Here is a 22125-nt window from a genome sequence, read left to right on the forward strand (position 1 = left end):
ATGGAAATTTGGTGGGCACAGAGCACAATGCGCTGTACTTAAGAATATTTTCCGAGGCACAGATGTTTTTCTCTTAACTGTGAACGCTGGCTGACTTGTCTGTATCCTTTTTCAGGGCTCAGCAGACAGGATGTCTTTGGAGTAGCTTGTACCCCTATAACTTGGGGCTGATGTTTCTTGCTAGATGGAAAATACATCTTTGGCTAGACAGACATGAATCAATATTATACAAAAATGTTCCCATTTTGGGAAACTCCCAGAGATAAACCTGTCTTTATGGCTCTGGGCACATGCAATAACCAGCAGGACACCTCAGTGAAAGAGAAAATGGATTTCCAATAGTTTGCCACGATGGTGATATGTGATTATAAGCTCCTAAATATCTTCCTACTGTCCTGTTTTGGAAGCAAAAAGTTAACTCATTTTTCTGGTTAGTGACTCAGTGATTCATTAGGGGGTTTCTATAAAGTTTCTAAAACTGAATCACAGCAAGGAAAATTATCAGAGCTAGAATAAAATTGTATGTCATAAACAACACTGAGTACTAAAACCTGCTTTGAGCCGAACAAATAATATAGAGGCTTATGCCCACAGATGCAATAGATCAAGTAAAACAGATTTTTTTGAACACTGCGAAGTTTAACTAACTTAGATAATGCCAGTTTGGAAATGCAAGATTGGATAAAAATGTAAAAATAGTATAAATACTATTAACATGCTAATTTAGGATATTTTAATTTCCTAGCAGTTAAATAGTTCTTAACATTTCACTACAACTATTTCATCATATGGATGGGCACATTCATCTTACATTTTTTATCTGTATGCTAAATTATAACTTAGGTACTCTCATCAGGTACCTCAAGGATAAATTAAAATGCTCAGTAAGAATCCAATTGATATGTACAGAGTACAAAAAATGCAATTTTAGTCCTTTAATGGGGAGGAATCCACCAGAAAGTTTAAATTTTGTTTTTTTTAAGCAGTAACGTGGTGGGAGAAAAAAATCTAAACAAGAACTGGTTTATAAGACAAAAAAAGAAGCATTATTTCTGTGCCATTAAAGTTCCTAACATTTGGTCTTCTTTTTCACTAATTTTGAGTTCTATATGAAAGATATAGTAACCAGAAAAACACAAGGCTATTTTTAGGCTTACTTGCTCTGATGTTTCCAGTCTCTCAACCTGGAAAATAATGTTGAAGTTTTAAATCAATGCCATACCTTTTCTGGGGAATATAGTGGTGAACTTCTGCTTGCCTTAGTTGCGTGCACATAGAGTGCCATGTGTATCCACAGAAAGACCACCGGCGGGGAGAGGCATACCATACTTCAGGGGTCAATGTTCAAAGTTATTGTTAATTGGAAGCACCTTTAAGTTTCGGAAAGGGACTAAAAATTTGAACCATGAAATGCCCCCAAATTAGGAGCCATGTTGAAAACTTCATAAGACTTCTTTGCATAAAACCATACCCAGAATGGGTCAGATCTGTATGATTTAAATACCTTCTAAAACGCCACTATGTGAAAATCTATTTCAGAAGGACACTGCCCACTCCTCTCTGGACTAATGATGTTTCTAGGGCTGTTTTTTTCCCCTATATCATCATTAAATGAAAATAAGGTTTTATTAATATAAACTGGTTTTGACACCAGAGCTATGTGACCTCAGGCAAATCCCTTAGTGTCTCTTGCCTTAGTTTCCTCATCTGTAGAACAGTGAAGGTTGTGGTGGGCATTGAATGAGTTACTATGCCTGGCACGTAATATCTACTCTGTAATATCAGTTGTTAACAGTAGCATTATCACTCACCTAATAAATCAGCTCATAAAGTTTGCAGAGAAATTTTTAAAAAATCAATTATAATACAATTCATGATTTTTTTCCAAAATGTAATAAAAAGATTCAGTTTTTCATAAGACCCTAAAATGATTATGAACTTGGCTCAGAATTATCTATCCTAAGCATATCCGCATTCTTTCCAGCTTTCCACCTCAAATAAACTCATGCACAAAGGGAGTGCTGTTGCATCAGAAATGAACTTGCTGATGAAAACTGACAACTGATCCTTCTAAGTCATGCCTTCCAGGCACAGGATGAAGGAGAAGATGATGCTGAAACAGGGGAGCAAACAGGTTCCTCTGCTTCAAGATACTCCTCACTGCCTTCCTTCTGTGTGAAATTCAGGGCTGCTCTTCCCCTGCCCCGTGCGCATCTGACTGCCATCCTGAAGGTACAAGTTTATGATCCCAAGGTGTCCAGACTCATCTAAATTTATTCCTAGGTGTTCTCTCTCTCTGGTTGGTCCTGTTTATAGCTAGAGATGAGCAAGGGGCATCAGCCAACTGCCTGGGTACTCCATTTTCCACACTTCCTCTGCTGAGGGAATCCTGTAGAACACAGAATGCGCTAGGTCAGTAGCTTCCACATAACACACTCTTGGTTTTCCCAGAGTTGGTCAAGAAAGGCTGCTAAACTAAATTTATAAGCTACTTAGCAGTCTCTGAAGCTAGAGGGACCAATTCTGCAATCACTATGCTATTGCTATAACTTACAGTGGTCACCTACTGGCCCAGGGAAGGGAGGATGGTAATTTCAGTTCAAATTTTGGTGTCAGGATTTAATATCAAATAGGGAGAGATGCTTTTCCTCTGCTGTTTGACTCAGACAAGCACGTGAGGGTCCCAGAGAAAGCTACCATCTCCTTTAGCCTGTAGTAAATTTTAGTTGTAGGACCTTTGCTGGTAAGCTATTATTTTAACATAAATATTCTGGGAGGAAGGCAAATTCAAGGCAAAGGAGTACACTAAATCACAGACATAGTGACAATGCAAATATTTAGTGCTGGTGACCACATCTGTTATTTCCTAGGAGATAGAGTTAGCCAGCAGGTTTCTATTTCTTTTTCACAAAATAAGCAAATGCTTATTTATCATTCATACATATAAAATTATATATAAACAACAGACAAACAGCTTGGAATGCAAATATTCTTTGGTTTACTCATCAAAACAGCAAATAACAAAACAGCAAAATCTTATCAGTTAAATAAAAAAGTAACACTTTATTTACCTATCAAACCTTACTAAACATTGAAATGCATTCATTCTCATGTTCCTGTAGCAAGATTCGTTCTTCCCTTTTGCCTCTCCTCCTCCTAAATTAAATTATTCTGATGGGCTCACCACTAAAGTATAGATTGTTTTATCATTCTTAAAAGCATTTACTTTTTATAGTCCCAATATCAGGAATGATCTAGATTTTCTCTTTGTTTCTTACATTTAAAACAGACATGAAAAATGGAGATTCCATCAGCACATTTTCAAGATGACATACAAGTTAAGCCCTCAGCAAGCATTTCAAGGCAAATGGCATGTCATTTGGGGGAATTTTCATGTTTGAGGAAGTATTACTGTTGCTACTAAGAAACAGGACTTGATTCCAGAAGCATAGTCTTATGTTAGACTAAATTATTCATAATGTCAAATACAACTGATTTCTAGAATACTGATTTCAGAGAAGCAGTTTTCTATTTTTCTGAGGGTTCGACTGTCTTAAAACCGGAATGTCTTAATTAAGATGGAACTTTTGAATGTCAATGAGAAAGTCTTTAACAAAAGAATCTTTAACAAAAGGTAAACTTGAAAATGGAATTGCTTCAAAAGGAGAAATGACAGTAAGAGGGGGTTCTTGGCTTTTTAAAAGAGGTACACATATATAGTAAGGAATAAAGGTGAACCAAAATACACAACTCTGTACACGTTAGAAATATCCAATGTGCCACCAACACAACTGCCCTAAAAAAAAGATGTCTTTGAGGTTTGGAGCCACACGTATCTTTCTTTATATAACTCTGTATTTGCATCATGCAACCATACATCTTTCCCATGATCTGTTAACTGTTGAGAAGTTTTTAACCAGAATATTTGCCAATACATTTTTCTTCAAATAAAACAAGCCTCATAAAACATTACCATGAATGTCTGACAACTGAATTGGGCATAGTCTTTCTGAAATATGTGTAATCTTTTAAAACATTCTTCTTGTTTTTTCCTTCATAAATCAGCAGAGCTCCGTCTTCAAATAAATCATGAGCAGTCACAATCTCAACTCACATGCTCATATGTTCTCTTCATCCAACATTTTGTTGATACCATCACACAGTTTCTGTAAGTGGGGTTTGAAATTTCCAAAGGGATTATACAAGGCCGCCAAGAAATCACAATCTGAGAAGTGATCAAAGACGTTGTTAACCCGTCCGTGTGACTTGGCGGTGAGGTGGCGCTGGATGATCTGGTGCAGCATCTCTCTGCACTCGTTCAACAGCTTGGACAGCACGTTCCGGTCAAAGGTGAAGTCCACCTGGTGGAAGCTGACCACCGTCATAGCAAGCTGATGAACTTTCTTCTTAAACTTCTCCATCAGCGCCAGCTCGTCTTGGTTGAACTGGTTATTCCTGTAAAGGATGGCCAGCTTGATGACGGTTTTGATGAGGTTTTTGATGATCTTCTCTGCCTCCTTCTTGTTCTGGGTGTACTCCTTGGTCACCCTGTACAGCTCATCCAGCACTTCACTGCTTGTGTCGTCGATGAGGGTGGTTGCGATAGACTTGGACGCCATTTTGCCCAAGATCTTCTTTTGTGCCTGAACAGCCAGGTTTTTGGAATTAAAGACATCTGTAGCCACTGAAAACAAAGGGTGGGGGGGGAGATAAAAAATCAGTAAAGATCAGCGAGAGGAGCAAATTAAAAATCTCACCTGGAAGAGTATTTTCCTTCTGATGTTCACACTCTATGGTCTGCCTCCCCCCTACTAACGTTAGCTTTTGGTTCAGAAAGGAACCAAAATAATTTTCCTACATTTGGGGGGCAGAATTAGGTTCTCACTGGTGAAATTAATGGGTGGCTATGCCTAATCTTGAAGGTTTTTCTTGGCAATTCAAGTGTTTTATTCGTACCTTCTGCTTTATAAGCCAATACTTCGTTTAGAAGTTAAAGGGCTCTGGGGAGAGGGGGATGGGAGAAGGATAAGTAAGCAACTTCGGATTATCATACACACATTACTATATATAAAGTAGATAATTCAGGACTTACACACCAAATACCCTAGCATGGGGACCCCTACTCAATATTCTGTAATAATCCATACAGGAAAAACATCTGAAAAAGAATTAATATATGTGTATGTGTATAACTGAATCACTTTGCTATACACCAGAAACTAATACAATGCTGTCAATCAACTATACTCCAATAAAATTTTTAATAAGCTAAAATTAAAAAAAAAAAAAAGAAGTTAAAGGGCTCTGATTATAAAGACAGTATGTCTCACAAGGAGTAAGTTTTTATGCAATTTTTCCCTAGTTTAAATTTTATAAGAATCACATAAGGAATATAAAGTCAACTCCATAATTGTTCTCTGAGCAACAGTAATTGAGAACAATTTAAAGAAATACATTTAAATGTAAAAGGAAAAAAGTGACAGAGCCATGATACTGAGTAAATTGACAAATTCGATTTGGAAGCTAATCAAAAGGAAAACCTTGCTCTGTAGCCCAAAATTTGCAAAAAGTCAAATTTCCTGAGCCACTGGTCAGCACCTACCAGTTTGATCATCCTAACCACACTGAGTGTCAACTCTCCAGAGCGGAGTGTTGGAAAGAAATATTCTTTGGAGAACTCACTGTCACTTGCTATATCTAATGAATGGCCACTGTGCCCTTTAAATTTTTATATGATTTGAGAAAATAACCCTTCTGTATGAGCTAATGAAATGTGCCACATGAAGAACACACTTTGAAAAGGCAGATCCTTAGAGTTCACTTCTGGAATTATCATAACTTAACTGGACAGAGATTAAAGATACAATTAGAGTTGCATGTATTAAGTATTAATAAGACACTGTGATGTTCTCTATTTACAGCAAGTCAGTGAATATGCTCAATAAATGTTTATTACCCAAACCAAGTTTAGTTTTTCTCCTCTCCAAGATTCTCCCCCACTTGGTGCATGCTGTTCTGCTAAACCGCGCTTCCTCCCTCTTCTCCTAGGTGCCTGAGTGTTGGAAAGCAATCACTCAGTAATGAAAGATGAAAAGCTTAAAAATACAGATATGCAGGAATGAGTCAGGGCATCAGTGATATTATTAGAAATAATTAGGAAATTATTTCTAGCTTGAACATGTTAGCAACATTAGAAAACAAAAAGGTAGCCGCTCCCAAATCCAGGCTGGGAAGGGCTATAAGAAAGTAACCTCCTCGATGTGGAACTGCCATGTCAGATTTGAAATCAGGGCCAAAGTAGCTCATGGTATACAGTACAAATAGCTGTGAATTACCTAATTACCAGGATGTCATTCAGAACTTTAAATGGCCATACACCCTGAAAGAACATCTTGATTGAACTAGACATGGTCCTCTCACAAACGTTGACAGTTAAACCTGTGAAACATGAACTGAAACTGCAGAAGAAGAACTGAAATAGATTTTGAGAAAGAAATGGAAAGTTAAAAAGCACGAGAAATAGCCAACCTGTTGAAAATTTTCAGGCTTTTTAATACTTTGATCATTTAAGTAATAGTTCATTACTTATTTCTACTTTTCAATGCTTTGCAAGAGTGCATGGCCTCACACTAAAGAATGTATGTCAAAATGAATGTAGTTCATTCATGTAGTTAGTATTATCAAATTAATAAGACTAGGGACTATCTCCCATGACTGAACTTAAGACACAGATCTCTACAAATAATAAACCTGATTTATATAGGAAGGGATACCCCCAAATTTTCAGACACACTAGGATTTCAGGAATTTCTTTTATATAAAGTTGAAAGGTTATTCTGTTTCTCTTTGTGACCCCATGACTGAGGCCTGCCAGGCTCCTCTGTCCATGGGATTCTATTTGCAAGAATACTGGAATAGATTGCCATTCCCTTCTCCAGGGGATCTTCCTGACCCAGGAATCAAATCTGGGTCTCCTGCATTGCAGGCAGATTCTTTACTGTCTGAGTTACCAGGGAAGCTCATACCCTAAATAAGAAGGGATACTCCCAAATTTTCAGGTACACAGCAACTAATTAGGATTTCAGCAATTTGTTTTATATAAATTTGAAAGGTTATTCTGTTTTTAATTGATTAGAATGTGGCACAGTCTACAAACATCCCATCAGGAATTTACTGCAATGCCTATGAAATGGCAACACAGTACATTATGAAATAACTGAAACCAGACAGAGAGTTCTAAAGACTCCTCTGTGCTCCTCTTTCCAAGGCTGGACTTGCAAGTTTCTACCTCTTATAGGCTACTTTTAAAAATTAAATCTAAATGTCCCATTTAATTTCAAAAAAAAAAGACAATAATAACTCTCTGGTGTAGCACATTTAACTTCTTGCAAAAGAAAGGCTGTTGCCCATGAGGCAAGATCGTTCCTCATTTACTGAGAACCAAACCTGAACCAGGACAGAGAAGTTGATCTCTGAGGCTTTCACATTCGTTTCAGAGGAACTTCAAACCCTGCTCCAGAAATACAGCAGCAGCTTCACACTTGCATTTTATCCTCTGGATTATATCCAGTACAGTCATCGTTGAAAATGAGGATGAAGCTGCTGCTCCCTGCTCCGTGGGGAAGACATGCATGCAGTACATTTCTTTCCATTAGTGAAGGCCTTTTCAGAGCCAGCTGGGAGTTGTGGCTGAGAGTTGCTGGCCAGGATTGTTGGTCTGTGATCATGAAATATGATTGCTTTTTTTTTAATTGCAAATTAACCGCCTTTAGCCATTCCTGCTCAGGCGTGTCTGTCAGTGCTACATCCTCCACTAGATCGATGGAATGTCTGGTGTATCTCACAGCTAAGTCCTGGACCACATTTTTCTCCTTCACAATCCTCGTCCGAGTGATCTCATCCACTTCCATGGCTTCAGATATCACCCACAGGCCAATGACTCCCACCGTTACCACTCGGCCCTGACCTCCTTTCCAGACTCATTTTGCAAACACACTCAAGGTTTTTCTTTTCCTTGGCTATTTTGCAGGCATCTCAAATGTACCATGTCCAAAACTGAATCTTTGATTCCTTCCTGTCCCCAGATTGCTACTCCTGCACTCTTTACTATCTAAATTAACAGCACCCCTTCTATCCATGTGCTCAAGTCAGAGACCTGGGAGTTGTCCACCATACCATCCCCTCCCTTACCTAGTCCAGTACCAAGTTCTTTCCATTCCACCTTCCTCCTGTATTCAAATTCTCTGCTAACCATCATACTTCCTTGTTCTTGAAATCTTCATCATTTGCTTACATCTTCATTGTCTGTCTTACTTTACTAGAATACGCACTTTGAGAGCAGAACTTGTATATCTTGTTCACTGTGTCGTCCTCTAGGCCTACGAGGGTACCTGGTACCTGACACTTCTGACAGAGGCAGAAGTTAACTGCCTCTCTCTCCACTATATTTAAACACTTCTCCATGAAAACATGCTGACCTGAAAAATGAGAGCCCTAAATACATATGTGGGTGCTTTGTTGTAAAAGCTAGAGAAACAGATATCTTCTTTACCTGGTTAAATATGTGGTTTTCTTCTTTTGAAGCACCTCAGACTGTGGTTTCTCTTATTGTCATCAATCAGTTCTTTTGAAGAGCAAGATTTAGCAATTTAAGTATCCATCAACAGAGGAATGGCTAAAGAAGATGTGGTACATATATGCAATGGAATATTACTCAACCATAAAGAAGAAACACTGCCATCTGCATCAACATGGATGGACCCAGAGATTATCATACTAGGTGATATGATATCATTCATATGTGTGGAGTCTAAAAAAATTATATAAATGAACTTATTTACAAAACAGAAACAGACTCACAGTCATAGAAAATAAACTTATGGCTACCAGAGAGGATGAGGGAGGGAACAAATTAGGAGCTTGAGATAAACATATACATGTATGAGTGTGCTTAGTCACTCAGTCATGGCTGACTTTTTGGGACCTTGTGGACTGTACCTGCCAGGCTACTCTGTCCATGGAATTTTTCATGGCAAGAATACTGGAGTGGGTTGCTATTTTCTACTCTGGGGGATCTTCCCAACCCAGGGATCGAGCTCATGTTTCCCGCATCTCCTGCATTGGCAGGTGGATTCTTTACCACTGTGCCACCTGGGAAGCCTCTAATATATATATACTACCTACTGTATAGCACAGAGAACTATATTCACTGTCTCATAACAAGCTATAATGGAAAATAATCTGAAAATAGATAATTGAATATATGTCACTCGACTGTACATGTGAAGCTAATACAACTTTGCAGATTAACTATAATTTTAAAAAACGTAAACATAAAAAAATAAAGGGGAAAGACTTATTTTGTACAACGAGAAAACCTCAAACGACAATAATACAAATATTTAGTGTAAAACCAGGGTGTAAAGCCACTTGAACTACAGTGGAAGATTAAACATACACCCACCTTTCACTCTGTCTGGATCTGTGATGAAACATATAATCAAAGGTATACCCGGGAAGCAAGTGAGATATATGAATAAATGCTCTCAAAGAAGAAAGTGCTGGAAGTACTGATTTACTTGTGTTTGAGAATACACATGTTATGTTATTGACTAATGAGAAACATATAATCAAAGGTATACCTGGGAAGCAAGTGAGATATATGAATAAATGCTCTCAAAGAAGAAAGTGCTGGAAGTACTGATTTACTTGTGTTTGAGAATACACATGTATGTTATTGACTAATGAGAAATAATGCTTTATATATATATATAAAGGATTACCACAACATCAAAACTATTCAAGATAGTTTACAGAAATAGGTATGACTGCTATTTGAGATTCCCCAGTGGCTTAGAGGGTAAATCGTCTGCCTGCAATGCGGGAGACACGGGTTCAATCCCTCAGTCAGGAAGATCCCCTGGAGAAGGAAATGGCAACCTACTCCAATATTCTTGCCTGGAAAATCCCATGGATGGAGGAGCCTGAGAGGCTGCAGTCCATGGGGTCGCAAAGAGTCGGACACGACTAAGCGACTTCACTTCACTTATCTCACTGACTCTCCTCTATGTCTTTACATCTCCTTTCTAAGCTTAATCAAATGTCTATTTCAGCAATGTTTGTTGTAAGGCAAACTGATTTTTAGGGAATACTGGTTTTAGTATCAACAATTATAAATTTGGAGATCAACATTGATGTCAAAACTATAACGACCCCTTTATACAAGAAAAAAAAAAGTGCTCAGAAGGGAGAAAAAACCCCAAACTTTTTCATGACACTGATGAATGAAAAACTATAGTTTTATGAAATTAACAAAAGTTACCCATAACATTAAAAAAAACTAAGATCATGGAATCCAGTTTCATCACTTAATGGCAAATAGATGGGAAAACAATGGAAACAGTGACAGACTTTATTTTCTTGGGCTCCAAAATCACTGCAGATGGTGACTGCAGCCATGAAATTAAAAGATGCTTCCTCCTTGGAAGAAAAGCTATGACAAACCTAGACAGCATATTAAAAAAGCAGAGACATTACTTTGCTGACAAAGGTTCATCTAGTCAAAACTATGGTTTTTCCAGTAGTCATGTATGGATGTGAGAGTTGGACAATAAAGAAGGCTGAGCACCAAGAATTGATGCTTTTGAACTGTGGTGTCGGAGAAGACCCTTGAGAGTCCCTTGGACTGCAAAGAGATCAAACCAGTCAATTCTGAAGAAAATCAGTCCTGAATATTCATTGGAAGGACTGATTCTGAAGCTAAAGCTCCAATTCTTTGACCATCTGATGTGAAGAGCCAACTTATTAGAAAAAACCCTGATGCCGGGAAAGACTGAAGGCAAGAGGAGAAGGATATGACAGAGGATGAGATGGTTGGATAGCATCACCAATTCAATGGACATGAGTTTGAGCAAGCTCTGGGAGGTGGTGAAGGACAGGGAAGCCTGGCATGCTGCAGTTCATGGGCTCACCAAAAGTCGGACATGACTACGTGACTGAACAACAACAAAACCCATAACACTGGCTTCCCATGTGGCTCAGTGGTGAAGAATCCACCTGCAATGCATGAGACACAAGAGATGTGGGTTTGATCCCTGGGTTGGAAAGATCCCCTGGAGGAGGGCATGGCAACCCACTCCAGTATTCTTGCCTGGAGAATCCCAAGGACTGAGGAGACTGGCAGGCTATAGTCTACAAGGTCGCAAAGATTCAGACATCACTGAAGCGACTGAACACACACAAACACACACACACACACACACACACACACACACACACACATAACGTTATGCCAATTAAGAAATTGCTAATATAGAGAAGTACTCAAGTCACTTTCTTAATAACCTCACCTGCAAACACATAATTTCTTTACCCATGAAATTTGTTATACTTGGAACTTTGAAATGGTGACCACAGATGCATGTATATGACATTACTAATTCTTGCCTAGTTAAAATTTGATCCAGTGGGCCCAGTATAAGGAAGGATGGAAAAGAAAACAATCTGGACAGCATGTCTGGCTGCTGTGGTCTGTTAACAGAAGTTCTTTAAATTAACGTGTAAAACCTTAGCTCTCTTGCATTTGAATTATTCCAAATCTAAATAGGGCTTAGTAAAAAAGACTGCTTTGGGGATATACAAGTGGCCATAACCAACAGGAAACACTTCACAAGAAGTCAAATGGCTAAGAGCTGACCCCCTATATCAGGATTTGATTGCACTCTAGGAGAAGAGAAAGGAATTGTTGAGCCCCTGGTGATGTATCTGTGACACCAGCCTCCACGCAAACATTCCAGGGTGGAAAATTCAACAGGATAGAGAAGAAACAACAAAAGAAAGAAAGAAAAAGAGAGTGTGGGATGGGGAGAGGGCCACAGCCAGCAGAAGCAGCAGAGATTCAAACTGTGAGAGGGGCTGACCCTGGAAGGGTCAGAAGCAATGACCATGGCAGCAAGCAGAGGCAATGCTATCCAGAGAGAAAAGACAAGTGCCAGGAACCTTAATCCCTTATCACCTTCAGGTCACACAGATGGAGACCCTAACACAAAAGAACACAGTCTTGGGAAAATCAATACATCTAAGGTTCTTAACCTGATGTTGAATGCAAATTTGGGGGAGCATGCATTTTGCTGACCCCAAGTGCTTGAAAACCAGTGGTGTGCCTCATCACAGGGACAAGCTAAGTCATTCACTCTGTGTCTCCTACCACCTTTAGAAAAGCACATGCTCATTTTCAAGGGCAACATATTAAAGAAGACAAATGTCAGGGAAGACAGCGACTTTAAAGGGGGGCAAAAGAAAAAAAAAAAGAAATCACTGAATGATTTTTAATGCAGTCCTGGAAATAGTAAAGCACCCCCTTGCAGATTCCTTTTCTTGTTCTGCATACAGCTGAGTCATAGCTCTTTAGTAGCAAATCTAGTAGCTCCTGGCCACAGAGCTACAGACAAATTCTGTCTACTGGAGGTGCAACTGCTTCCTCATTTTCTTGTCTGCCTGTGTGGCACTTAGCAGTCTCCTTTGAAACGATCATCAGACTTACTGATTCCTCATTAATGAATGAGTTAAGCAATATCTTTGGCATGTCCATTTTGTATTTTTGAGTCACAAATTGATCTTCTTAAAAATACACCCTTTAACACATAATAGAATTTTTCCCTCAAAACCATGTGAAGTAAAAACAAAACAAAACTGCAGTACATATCATTCTTTAGAGAGAACTCATACACATTTTGGAGAAGGCAATGACAACCCACTCAGCACTCGTGCCTGGAAAACCCCATGGACGGAGGAGCCTAGTAGGCTGCAGTCCACGGGTTCGTGAAGAATCGGACACGACTGAGCGACTTCACTTTCACTTTTCACTTTCATGCATTGGAGGAGGAAATGGCAACCCACTCCAGTGTTCTTGCCTGGAGAATCCCAGGGACGGCGGAGCCTGGTGGGCTGCCGTCTATGGGGTCGCACAGAGTCGGACACGACTGAAGCAACTTAGCAGCAGCAGCAGCAGCAGTATACGTATTTCCTATGGCAACTAATTTTCCCAGGGTCCTGGAAGAGTGTGTTAATAAAAGTCCAATATTCTGTAGCTAACTGTTCCATGAAGCCATGGCGCTTAGGGATACGATGGGCTTCCCAGGTGACTCAGTGGTAAAGATCCTGCCTGCCAGTACAGGCAGACAGAGGAGACAAGGGTTCAATCCCTGGATAGTGAAGGTCGCCTGGAGGAGGAAATGGCAACCTACTCCAATATTCTTGCCTGGAAAATCCTGTGGACAGAGGAACCTGGCAGGCTACAGTCCACGGGATTGCAAAGAGTTGGACACAACTGAGTGATGGAGCTCACACGCTCAGGGATATTACTGAGACTCAACTTTCCTATCTACAAGTTGGGGCTAATGATCCCCACCTCTTGGAGTTGTTGCAAAGATAAATGGACATGGACCACAAAGGAGGATCTCACAGAATACCTGGCACAGAAGTTTTCACCACAGGTTTGCTTAAAGAAGTCAACAAATTAAACTTCAAATACCTTCTGAGGCTCTCCAGTACTGAATAACATTTGGTGAAAATCAATCAACTTCTTCTGAACTCAATACAGAAATGTAAAATGCCTGATGACTGTTATAAATACAAAGATTTCACATACTTTAGTGAATAAGGAGTTATAGAACCTTTTCCATGATGACCTTAAAAAAACTAACATATATTAAATTTTCCTTTATCAGGGAATTTCTCTTTTAACACAAGTATATTTTGTCTAGGGAAAACTGGCCCATGGAGAACAGAATCAAACCCTGAGGGGAGGAAAAAAGACAAACAGTATCAACATCCACACAAAGCTGTGTGATAGTGAGTAAAATGTAAAGGAAATGGATCAAATATAAAGCCAAAGTGAAAACCCACAGCAGACAACAAGATTACTCCATAAAGTCACCCCCAGACTTTCCAAAGCTTTCCAGAGAACCAGAGACCCAAAGGCAGAGCTTCCTGCCAGGTAAGAACAGCATGGATGGAAACAAGAGATCAAGGTCAAGAGTCCTGGGTTTTAAACTTGGGTGCAATTTAATTTCTTCATGTTTGTTTTCTCATCTACTAAGTGGGGCATTATTTCAAGGTGGTCTGGCTTAAGTTAGATTTGTATGCGTGTGTGCTAAGTCACTCAGTCGTGTCTGACTCTTTGCAACCTCATGGACTGTAGCCGCTCCTCTGTCTGTAGGATTCTCCAGGCAAGAATAATGGAGTGGGTTGCCATTTCCTTCTCCAGGGGATCTTCCCAATCCAGCAATTGAACCTGGTTCTCTTACATGTCCTGCATTGGCTGGTGGGTTCTTTACCACTAAAAGTCAAAAAACTCCAGCAGTGTGCTTCTGGGCTCATGACTACAGATCACAAACACACACTGAGTTTTGCTTCCTTATTTAATACACTTGAGGTAGAGAAGCAGGAATTCAAATCCAATACCTGTACACACTGTGTTCTTTCTACTCGTTTCTCCTTATATCTTCTATTTTCCAAGTTTGTGGACAAGAGAAATTAGGTCCTGAAGAAAATACTGTGAAGCTTTTCCCCTGTGTGATCTTGAGCTGTTTTTGTTGCTTTAATTCTGGAATCTTTTCATTTTGATTTTGGGTTCAATTGTATGTTTTTGATGGCTGTGGCTTAATTTTGTGATGATTTTGAAATTGAAAATGTCATTTCCTAAGTTTCAATACCATTAACTCCATATTAGACTCCATCTCTGATTTTTTGTTGTTGTTTTCTTTTTTCCAGTTAATTTGCTGCATAAATCATGAGATGACTTGATTGCTTTCTGCTCCTGCTGCTGCTAAGTCACTTCAGTCGTGTCTGACTCTGTGTGATCCCATAGACGGCAGCCCACCAGGCTCCCCTGTCCCTGGGATTCTCCAGGCAAGAACACTGGAGTGGGTTGCCATTTCCTTCTCCAATGTGTGAAAGTGAAAAGTGAAAGTGAAGTTGCTCAGTCGAGTCCGACTCTTAGCGACCCCATGGACTGCAGCCTACCAGACTCCTCCATCCATGGGATTTTCCAGGCAAGAGTACTGGAGTGGCGTGCCATTGCCTTCTCCATGATTGCTTCTAGAAAGCATAAACTCTGACAAGATATGCCTGATGTGTCTAGATCCACTTATACCAACCAGGGTTGGAAGAAAGTTTGATGATACCTATATGAAGGGGTATGGTTTCATCCCATGGGATGTCAGTCTTGTAAATATTAGAACGGAGATTACAGGAATAGAAATGGATTTTGTGGCTACTCAGAGTGAGAGGTTAACAGTCATGAGAACCCACTGGCTAGTCACTGTATTTTGAACTTAACACCACATTATCCCCAGAACTGCCTAGAATCTGCACTATCTTACTGAAGTTTCACAACAATCTCAGGAGGGAGGCAATTATCCCCATTTAGAGATATGTCAAATGAGGCCCAGAGAAATTAAGTTGCTTTCTCAAGGTCGTACAGTCAGTAAGTGGAAGAGATGAACTTGATCCTAGATATGTCCAACTCCAACCCATTCTCTGAAGAGTTCTGCTATACCATACAAGCATAAAAACAAAACAAAACAACAACAACAAAAAAACTCTCTCTTGAAATATGGGAACGGGAAGACCTAATAATATTTGACAAAAGTGAAATGAAATAAAAATAAAAAAAGATACCAGGTTTCCCTGGAGGTAAGAAATGGACTCAATAAAATAGATCAATCCAGCTGGGTTTGAAACAGCCTGTATTTCTAGGGAAAACCTAGACTAGTTTCAAAATATTTTAAAATGAAATTAAAAAAAAATAATATGCTTAGATTACTCAAAAGCCATAATATAAATATTTAAAGTGAGAAGTCTCACTTTCAGCTTTGCTAACCACTGCGCAATCCTGACCCTGACCACTGCTTTCCAGAGACAACTATTCCTTTGGTATCCTTTCAGAGTTGCTGTATTCTCTGCACAGATGAGCATATATTAGACAGATACTGAGCAGGGTGAAGAGGTTTTTGTTGTTGTTCGGTCACTAAGGTGTGTCTGACTCTTTGTGACCCCATGGATTGCAGCATGCCAGGCTTCCATTCCTTCACTATCTCCCAGAGTTTGCTCAAATTCATATCCACTGAGTTGGTGATGCTATCTAACCATCTCATCCTCTGTCTCTCCTTTCTCCTGTTGCCTTCAATCTTTCCCAGGATCAGGGTCTTTTCCAATGAGTCGGTTCTTCACATCAGGTAGCCAAAGTATTGGAGCTTCAGCTTCAGTATCAGTTCTTCCAGTAAGTATTCAGGGTTGATTTCCTTTAGGATTGGCTGGTTTGATCTCCTTGCTGTCCAGGGGATTCCTAAGAGTTTTCTCCAGAACCACAATTCGAAAGCATCACTTTTTTAGTGCTCAGCTTTCTTTATACCCCAACTCTCACATCCATATATGATTACCAGGAAAACCATAGCTTTTGACTATATAGACTTCTGCCATCGGCAAAGTGATGTCTTTGCTTTTTAATATGCTATCTAGGTTTGTTATAGCTTTCCTTCCAAAGAGCAAGCGTCTTTTAACTTCATGGTTGCAGTCACTGTCCACAGTGATTTTTGAATCCGAAAAAATAAAATCCATCACTGCTTCCACTGTTTCCCCTTCTATTTGCCATGAAGTGATGGGACCAAATCCCACGATCTTAGTTTTTTGAACGTTGAGTTTTAAGCCAGCTTTGTCACTCTCCTCTTTCATCCTCATCAAGAGGCATTAAGAAGTCTTATAGGTCTTGTAATTCTTATTAATCCTACTTTTGAGTGATGAGAGACTAAACCGAGTAATTCCAGTTTATGAAATCCTGTAATTCCCTGCACGACTAGGACATAAAATGGTGAGATGCCAGAGGCACATGGCTGTTATCTTTAGTCCCATTCACGTGATAGCAATGAGAGTCCTTCAGTGAGTGGTGAGAAGGTAGCAAGGTTGAAACAGAGGTCTTTACTTAACTGGGGCAGGGGGAGGTTATGATTAGAGAAGTTGTGCAGTTGATCATCCTAATGGGACCCCTCTGAAAAGGGTACTATTAGCAATTACGCTCTGACAACAAATCTGTGCCTCTTCCAGCAGGTAAATATAAGTGGTCACTAAAGACTACTTAAGTACTGAAGCACTAAAGGCACTCAAGACTAAATAAGAAAGGGTCAAAAGTCAGGGTCACCCAAATATTTAGGACCTGAGAAATTTCTTGGAACCCCACATGAGCACTAGCCAGGTTTTATTCTGAATTATGTTAAAAACAAAAACCCAATTCTTCAAGAAGTTAAGAGTCTTAAGCGAGGGGTGAGGGGTAATTCCCTCTAGCTAAATAAGTTTGGGAAACAGTGTATATGAGGGACAAGGGTCCCATTTGAGTGGCAAAAAATGTACTAATAATACTAAAGGTCTTGAGGATTAGTGGAGTAAAGGAACATTTTAATTTTACTTACTCAGGTTTTTCAAACTACACAGATGACCCATTAATAAATTTGTAGGCTAAGATCAGTGAAAATTATTGGCTAACGAATGGACTTGAGTTCTTGCTATTCCTCTGGAACGGATTCATAATTGTCTCCTGTAAATAGGGGAGGGCAGGACAGGCAGCCAGGCAAAAAGACAAGCAAGGTGGTGACTGTGAGCCTGGGATACAGAGGCTCACTGTCTGGGTCAGAACCCTAGTTTGGCTATTGAGTGCTGGGTCTCTGGGGCTAGTTATCTAACTTCTCTGTGCCTTAGTTTCCCCACATGCAAATGAGGATACCTGAGGTTTTTATGATGATTAAACAGGAATAACCCATACAAAGTGCTTAGGGGAGCGCCAGGTGTGAAAAAATAACATCAATTAATGTGAACTATTATTACTATTGTCATTAATGTTGTTATCACTATTATTAAAGTAGGTAGGTATTGTTGACATTCAACTGGTATGGGATGATAAGAGTCTTGTGATCATGACTTGTGAAACAGGAGTGAGGAGAGATGACAGGACATTAACCCAAAGACGTGAATCATTCAACAAAACTTCTGAGTGTTCATAATGTATCAGATACTGCGGTTTCAGAGATAAACAACCTATCCTTTCTGTCCAGACACTCAAGTCTAAGGTGGAGTGGGGGCAGGAAGCAGATGGTTACACAGCTCAGCAGAATCTTGAAAGCAATGGTAGCAAAGAGAAGGAACAATAATTTTGCTGAAATGGAAGGAAATTAGGTTTGAGGAAGGTTTCACAAATAGAGACTGACCCAAGAGGCAGCCTTGGAAGATAAAGAAGATTCTGCCTTAACAGCAATAAATGTGACTGCATTCCAGAGCTGACCTACAGATTCCTACAAGAGAGTTAGGAATGAAAAAGTCTGCCCAGCAGCGTACCTATATGTGAGAAACCCAAGGAGGCATGTGGGTCCTATGGATTTTAGAGAAACTTTTTAATTTTTGATTGAAGGATAAGTGCTTTACAGTGTGGTGTTGGTTTGTGAATCAGCTATAAGTATATATATATCCCCTCTGTCTTGAGCCTCCCTTTCACTCTGTGCCCCCCACCACCATCTCACCCCAGTAGGTCATCATTTTAGAGAAACCTTAATCACAAACTACGTATAATTTGTTGTCAAGGCCTGGAAAATTTACTACAATGGTACTCAGTTTCTGAGAAAACTTTGGGAGGGAAAAAAAGATACAGCAGGAAATGGGCAGCAATCTCTTTGGCAAGGGCTATGTGTATCAGAAGGTCTGGTGCTTTCTAGAAATTCGTGGTTGGACTTACTGAATCAGAATCCTCAGGACTACAGTCTAAGCAGCTGTATTTAGAGGAAGCACTCTGATGGATGGTTCTGATGGAGGGTAATGGTGGAAGATCCCTACTCTGAGGTGTACTTCTACAACATAAAACTTTACAATTTTCAACAGACATACTTTGGCCAATAAGACATGCTGTAAATAGCCTATGAACAGATATAAGTGAAAGTGAAAGTGTTAGTCCCTCAGTCATGTCCAACTCTTTGCAACCCCATGGACTGTAGCTTGCCAGGCTCCTCTGTCCATGGGATTCTCCAGGCAAGAACACTGGAGTGGGTTGCCATGCCCTTCTCCAGAAGGATCTTCCTGACCCAGGGATCGAACTCTGGTCTCCGGCATTACAGGCAGATTTTTTTACCATCTGAGCCACTAGCGAAGCCTATGAACAGATGTAACTCCTCAAATTTTTTTTCACCTAAAACTAGATGTGAGTTTGCACACACAATCCAGAGAAAATATTTTCACAATAGAGCTTATTCTATTCAAGCCTCAAAGAGAACAGAAAAGTTACCCTCTTTATGTGATACTTTAATCAAAACTTGAACAGGACCTAACTATCACTAGGCTTCACATGAGTTTGAAATTAAATAAGAATATCCTACAAGTGTTTATATCAAACTGACTTTAGTGAGCTATTCTTTTTCTTTTTAAATTAAATGAAATCTTCCTTATTTATTATATGGGATTAGGATACTTTATGTTTTTCTTAAAGATTTTTCAATTAAGCTGGATTTATTTACATACCTTCTTGAGGACATGAGGCCTTTCCATTGTTGATATAAGCCAAGCTTCTACCAGACTATAGAGGAAAGTCCTCTAAACAAGCCCCATGATGTTCTATACTTTTCCACCCCCAAGTTCTCCCATCCTGCCAGAGGCCCTGGCTCCTCACGAATATTTATATTCATTCCTGTGCTACGAAAACCAGTAACAGACTTAAAATGCCAACACACTAGACTGCAGTTTAGCTACTGAGCCAGCCCCTAAAACTGGAATCGGTGATCAGCACAGCCTTTCAGGTCTCCTCAGGCTGCTCCTGGCTATATAATACAGACAACCAGACAACCAAATTACAGCTGACATTTGCGTGGTCTGCAAAATATTTTTTACAATAACACTTTCATGTATTTATGAAAGGCTTTGTTCTGGTTTGGCCCTCTTACTAGTATAACCTGAGGGTTAGTATTAGTAACCCTGAGGGAGCAGATGAGAGGATTGAGGCTCAACAGTCAAGGGACTTGTCCAAGGGCATTTAGCAAGGGGCGTAGTTAGGGTCCATGGCAGTCAATAATGGTGCGTGGCTGCTCTGTAAGAAAAGTGAAATTAAGAGAATGTATACTCTTCATGAATTTTCTATCAAATGTATAATGGCTGAGCCATTATACAGTGGCTGAGCCAGCTGTATAATCTCATTTCATAGAGCTTATCTACTCTCCAAGATAATGCAACTCCTTGAACTTAAAAAAAAAACAAACAAACAAAGAGGCTAGGTCTTACACATCAGGAGAAAAAAAAGGAAAGCAAAATGATGTGTTCACCCTGTTTCACTCCTGAAGGCTCAGTTTAAATACCACCTCTTCCAAGACATTTTTCCAAAATCCAGTGGCAAAGTAATCTAAATCCAAAGGAAAGAATAAAACGTTCCCTCTTCCAGTATATTTTCTGCCTTGTGGGTGAGTTAACTTTCTGTCTTAGCTTACTTGATTACAATCCTTGACAACTAAGGGACCATTCTGTCTATGCATCTCTCTCTTCTCCAAAGTGCTTAATACGTGCCTTCCAGCTTCCATGAAGTGAGACAAGTCCACTGTTCCCATCTGCCTCGCTGGAACCTATCACTATCTTTACCAGTAATTCATCAAGACATGTAAGGGAATCAACTCCACTTCACATATCTGGAGCTTAACAAATGGATTTACTTATACTCAATGGACAAAAACATAGTCCCAACTGTGGGATGTTAAATACCTTTTGTTTTAAAGAAGAATAATCTATATAAAAGATACGCATTTTCATTTCTTTTCTCTCTCTTTTTTTTGTCTACTGCTTTTCTCTCTTGTCTTTTGCCAAAACATACAGAATAACCAGACACTTATATTTGGTGAGGTGACCATATTTAGCTAACTGAATCCGTACTGCAAATGTTCTGGCATCTTCCATGAAAATATCCCAAACCCATCTGTTTGAGTATTTTAGGAGCAGTAACCTCTTGGCCTCAACTTGGGCATCTCTCAAATATGCCTCTTGGCACAGCCTCCCAACATTCTTGTCAAAACCTTTCCCCAATAGCTGTATGATAAGGTTAAGCCAGTCAAGCATTTTAGAGCCATGTCAAGTCCTAAGAGGCTAGATTCTATTAAAGGTAAGCAAACGGTAAGATGAGATTTGCTGGGTCTTAAAGTAAATTATCTCATTCCAAATATCAAGATATACTGAAGCTCTAAAATTACAGGGTATAACCTTGAAAGAAAAAAAAAAAAAAAAGACCCTCGTGGTTTACAGAAGCAACGTGCTTACCGCTGGCTGCCTCCAGAGTGGCACTTAGGTTCTCTGTGAAGTGATTTCTACCCCTCTTTCTAACCCTTTCCCCGCTCTCAATGCTCAGGTATCCTCCATTGTTTTATTTAGATTAGGATGCCTTATAGAGGTTGCAACCTAGATACTCTGTTGTTTGGCCCATATAGTGTTATTCTTTTTTTTTAAATTAATTTACTTATTTTAACTGGAGGCTAATTACTGTTACAATATTATGGTGGCTTTTGCCATACATTGACATGAATCAGCCACGGGTGTACATGTGTCCCCCCATCCTGAACCCCCCCACCTCCCTCCCCACCCCATCTCTCTGGGTTATCCCAAAGCACCGGCTTTGAGTGCCCTGCTTCATGCATCAAACTTGCACTGGTCATCTATTTACATATGGTACTTGTATTCTTAGAATTAGTGGGTCATGTTTTTAAAAAATTGAAAAACGTAGCCTCAAATTCTATGCTTCTGATTTTTCTTTTGGCTAATCATAAGGTCTGACCAAAACGGGCCCACATGCCCACATGGCAACCATGGTCTTGAGGTAAACTGTGGCTGTCTGCCTTTAGAAGGAGATATCCTTCCTGGTTTACCACAGGCCTTCCCTGGCCATCTTCACACAGGTACGTTCAGCTTCCAGGCTCTGTGGCCATTTTAAAATATGAATAGGGACGTCTCTGGTTAAGGTAAGTGGTTAAGACACAGTGCTTCCACTGCAAGGGGCATGGGTTTGATCTCTGGCCAGTGAAATGAGATCCTACATGCTGCATGGTGTGGTCAAAAAATAGG

At 39.7% G+C, this 22125-nt stretch overlaps 1 protein-coding gene across 4 annotated transcripts in view; it reads right to left on the minus strand.

Annotated features, from left to right (window-relative positions):
• Nucleotides 1-3036: 3036 nt before the first annotated feature.
• TNFAIP8 (TNF alpha induced protein 8) overlaps nt 3037-22125 on the minus strand; it is a 136247-nt gene continuing 117158 nt past the window's right edge. For all 4 annotated transcript variants that reach the window (XM_020871555.2, XM_070465138.1, XM_020871527.2 and 1 more), the window contains one exon: nt 3037-4684. In XM_020871555.2, the coding sequence (XP_020727214.1) occupies nt 4119-4684 (566 nt within the window). In that variant the 3' untranslated portion in view covers nt 3037-4118. The remainder of the gene's footprint in view (nt 4685-22125) is intronic.

Source organism: Odocoileus virginianus, chromosome 3 (genome assembly GCF_023699985.2).
Source record: "Odocoileus virginianus isolate 20LAN1187 ecotype Illinois chromosome 3, Ovbor_1.2, whole genome shotgun sequence".
In the NCBI taxonomy this organism is placed as follows: Eukaryota; Metazoa; Chordata; class Mammalia; order Artiodactyla; family Cervidae; genus Odocoileus; species Odocoileus virginianus.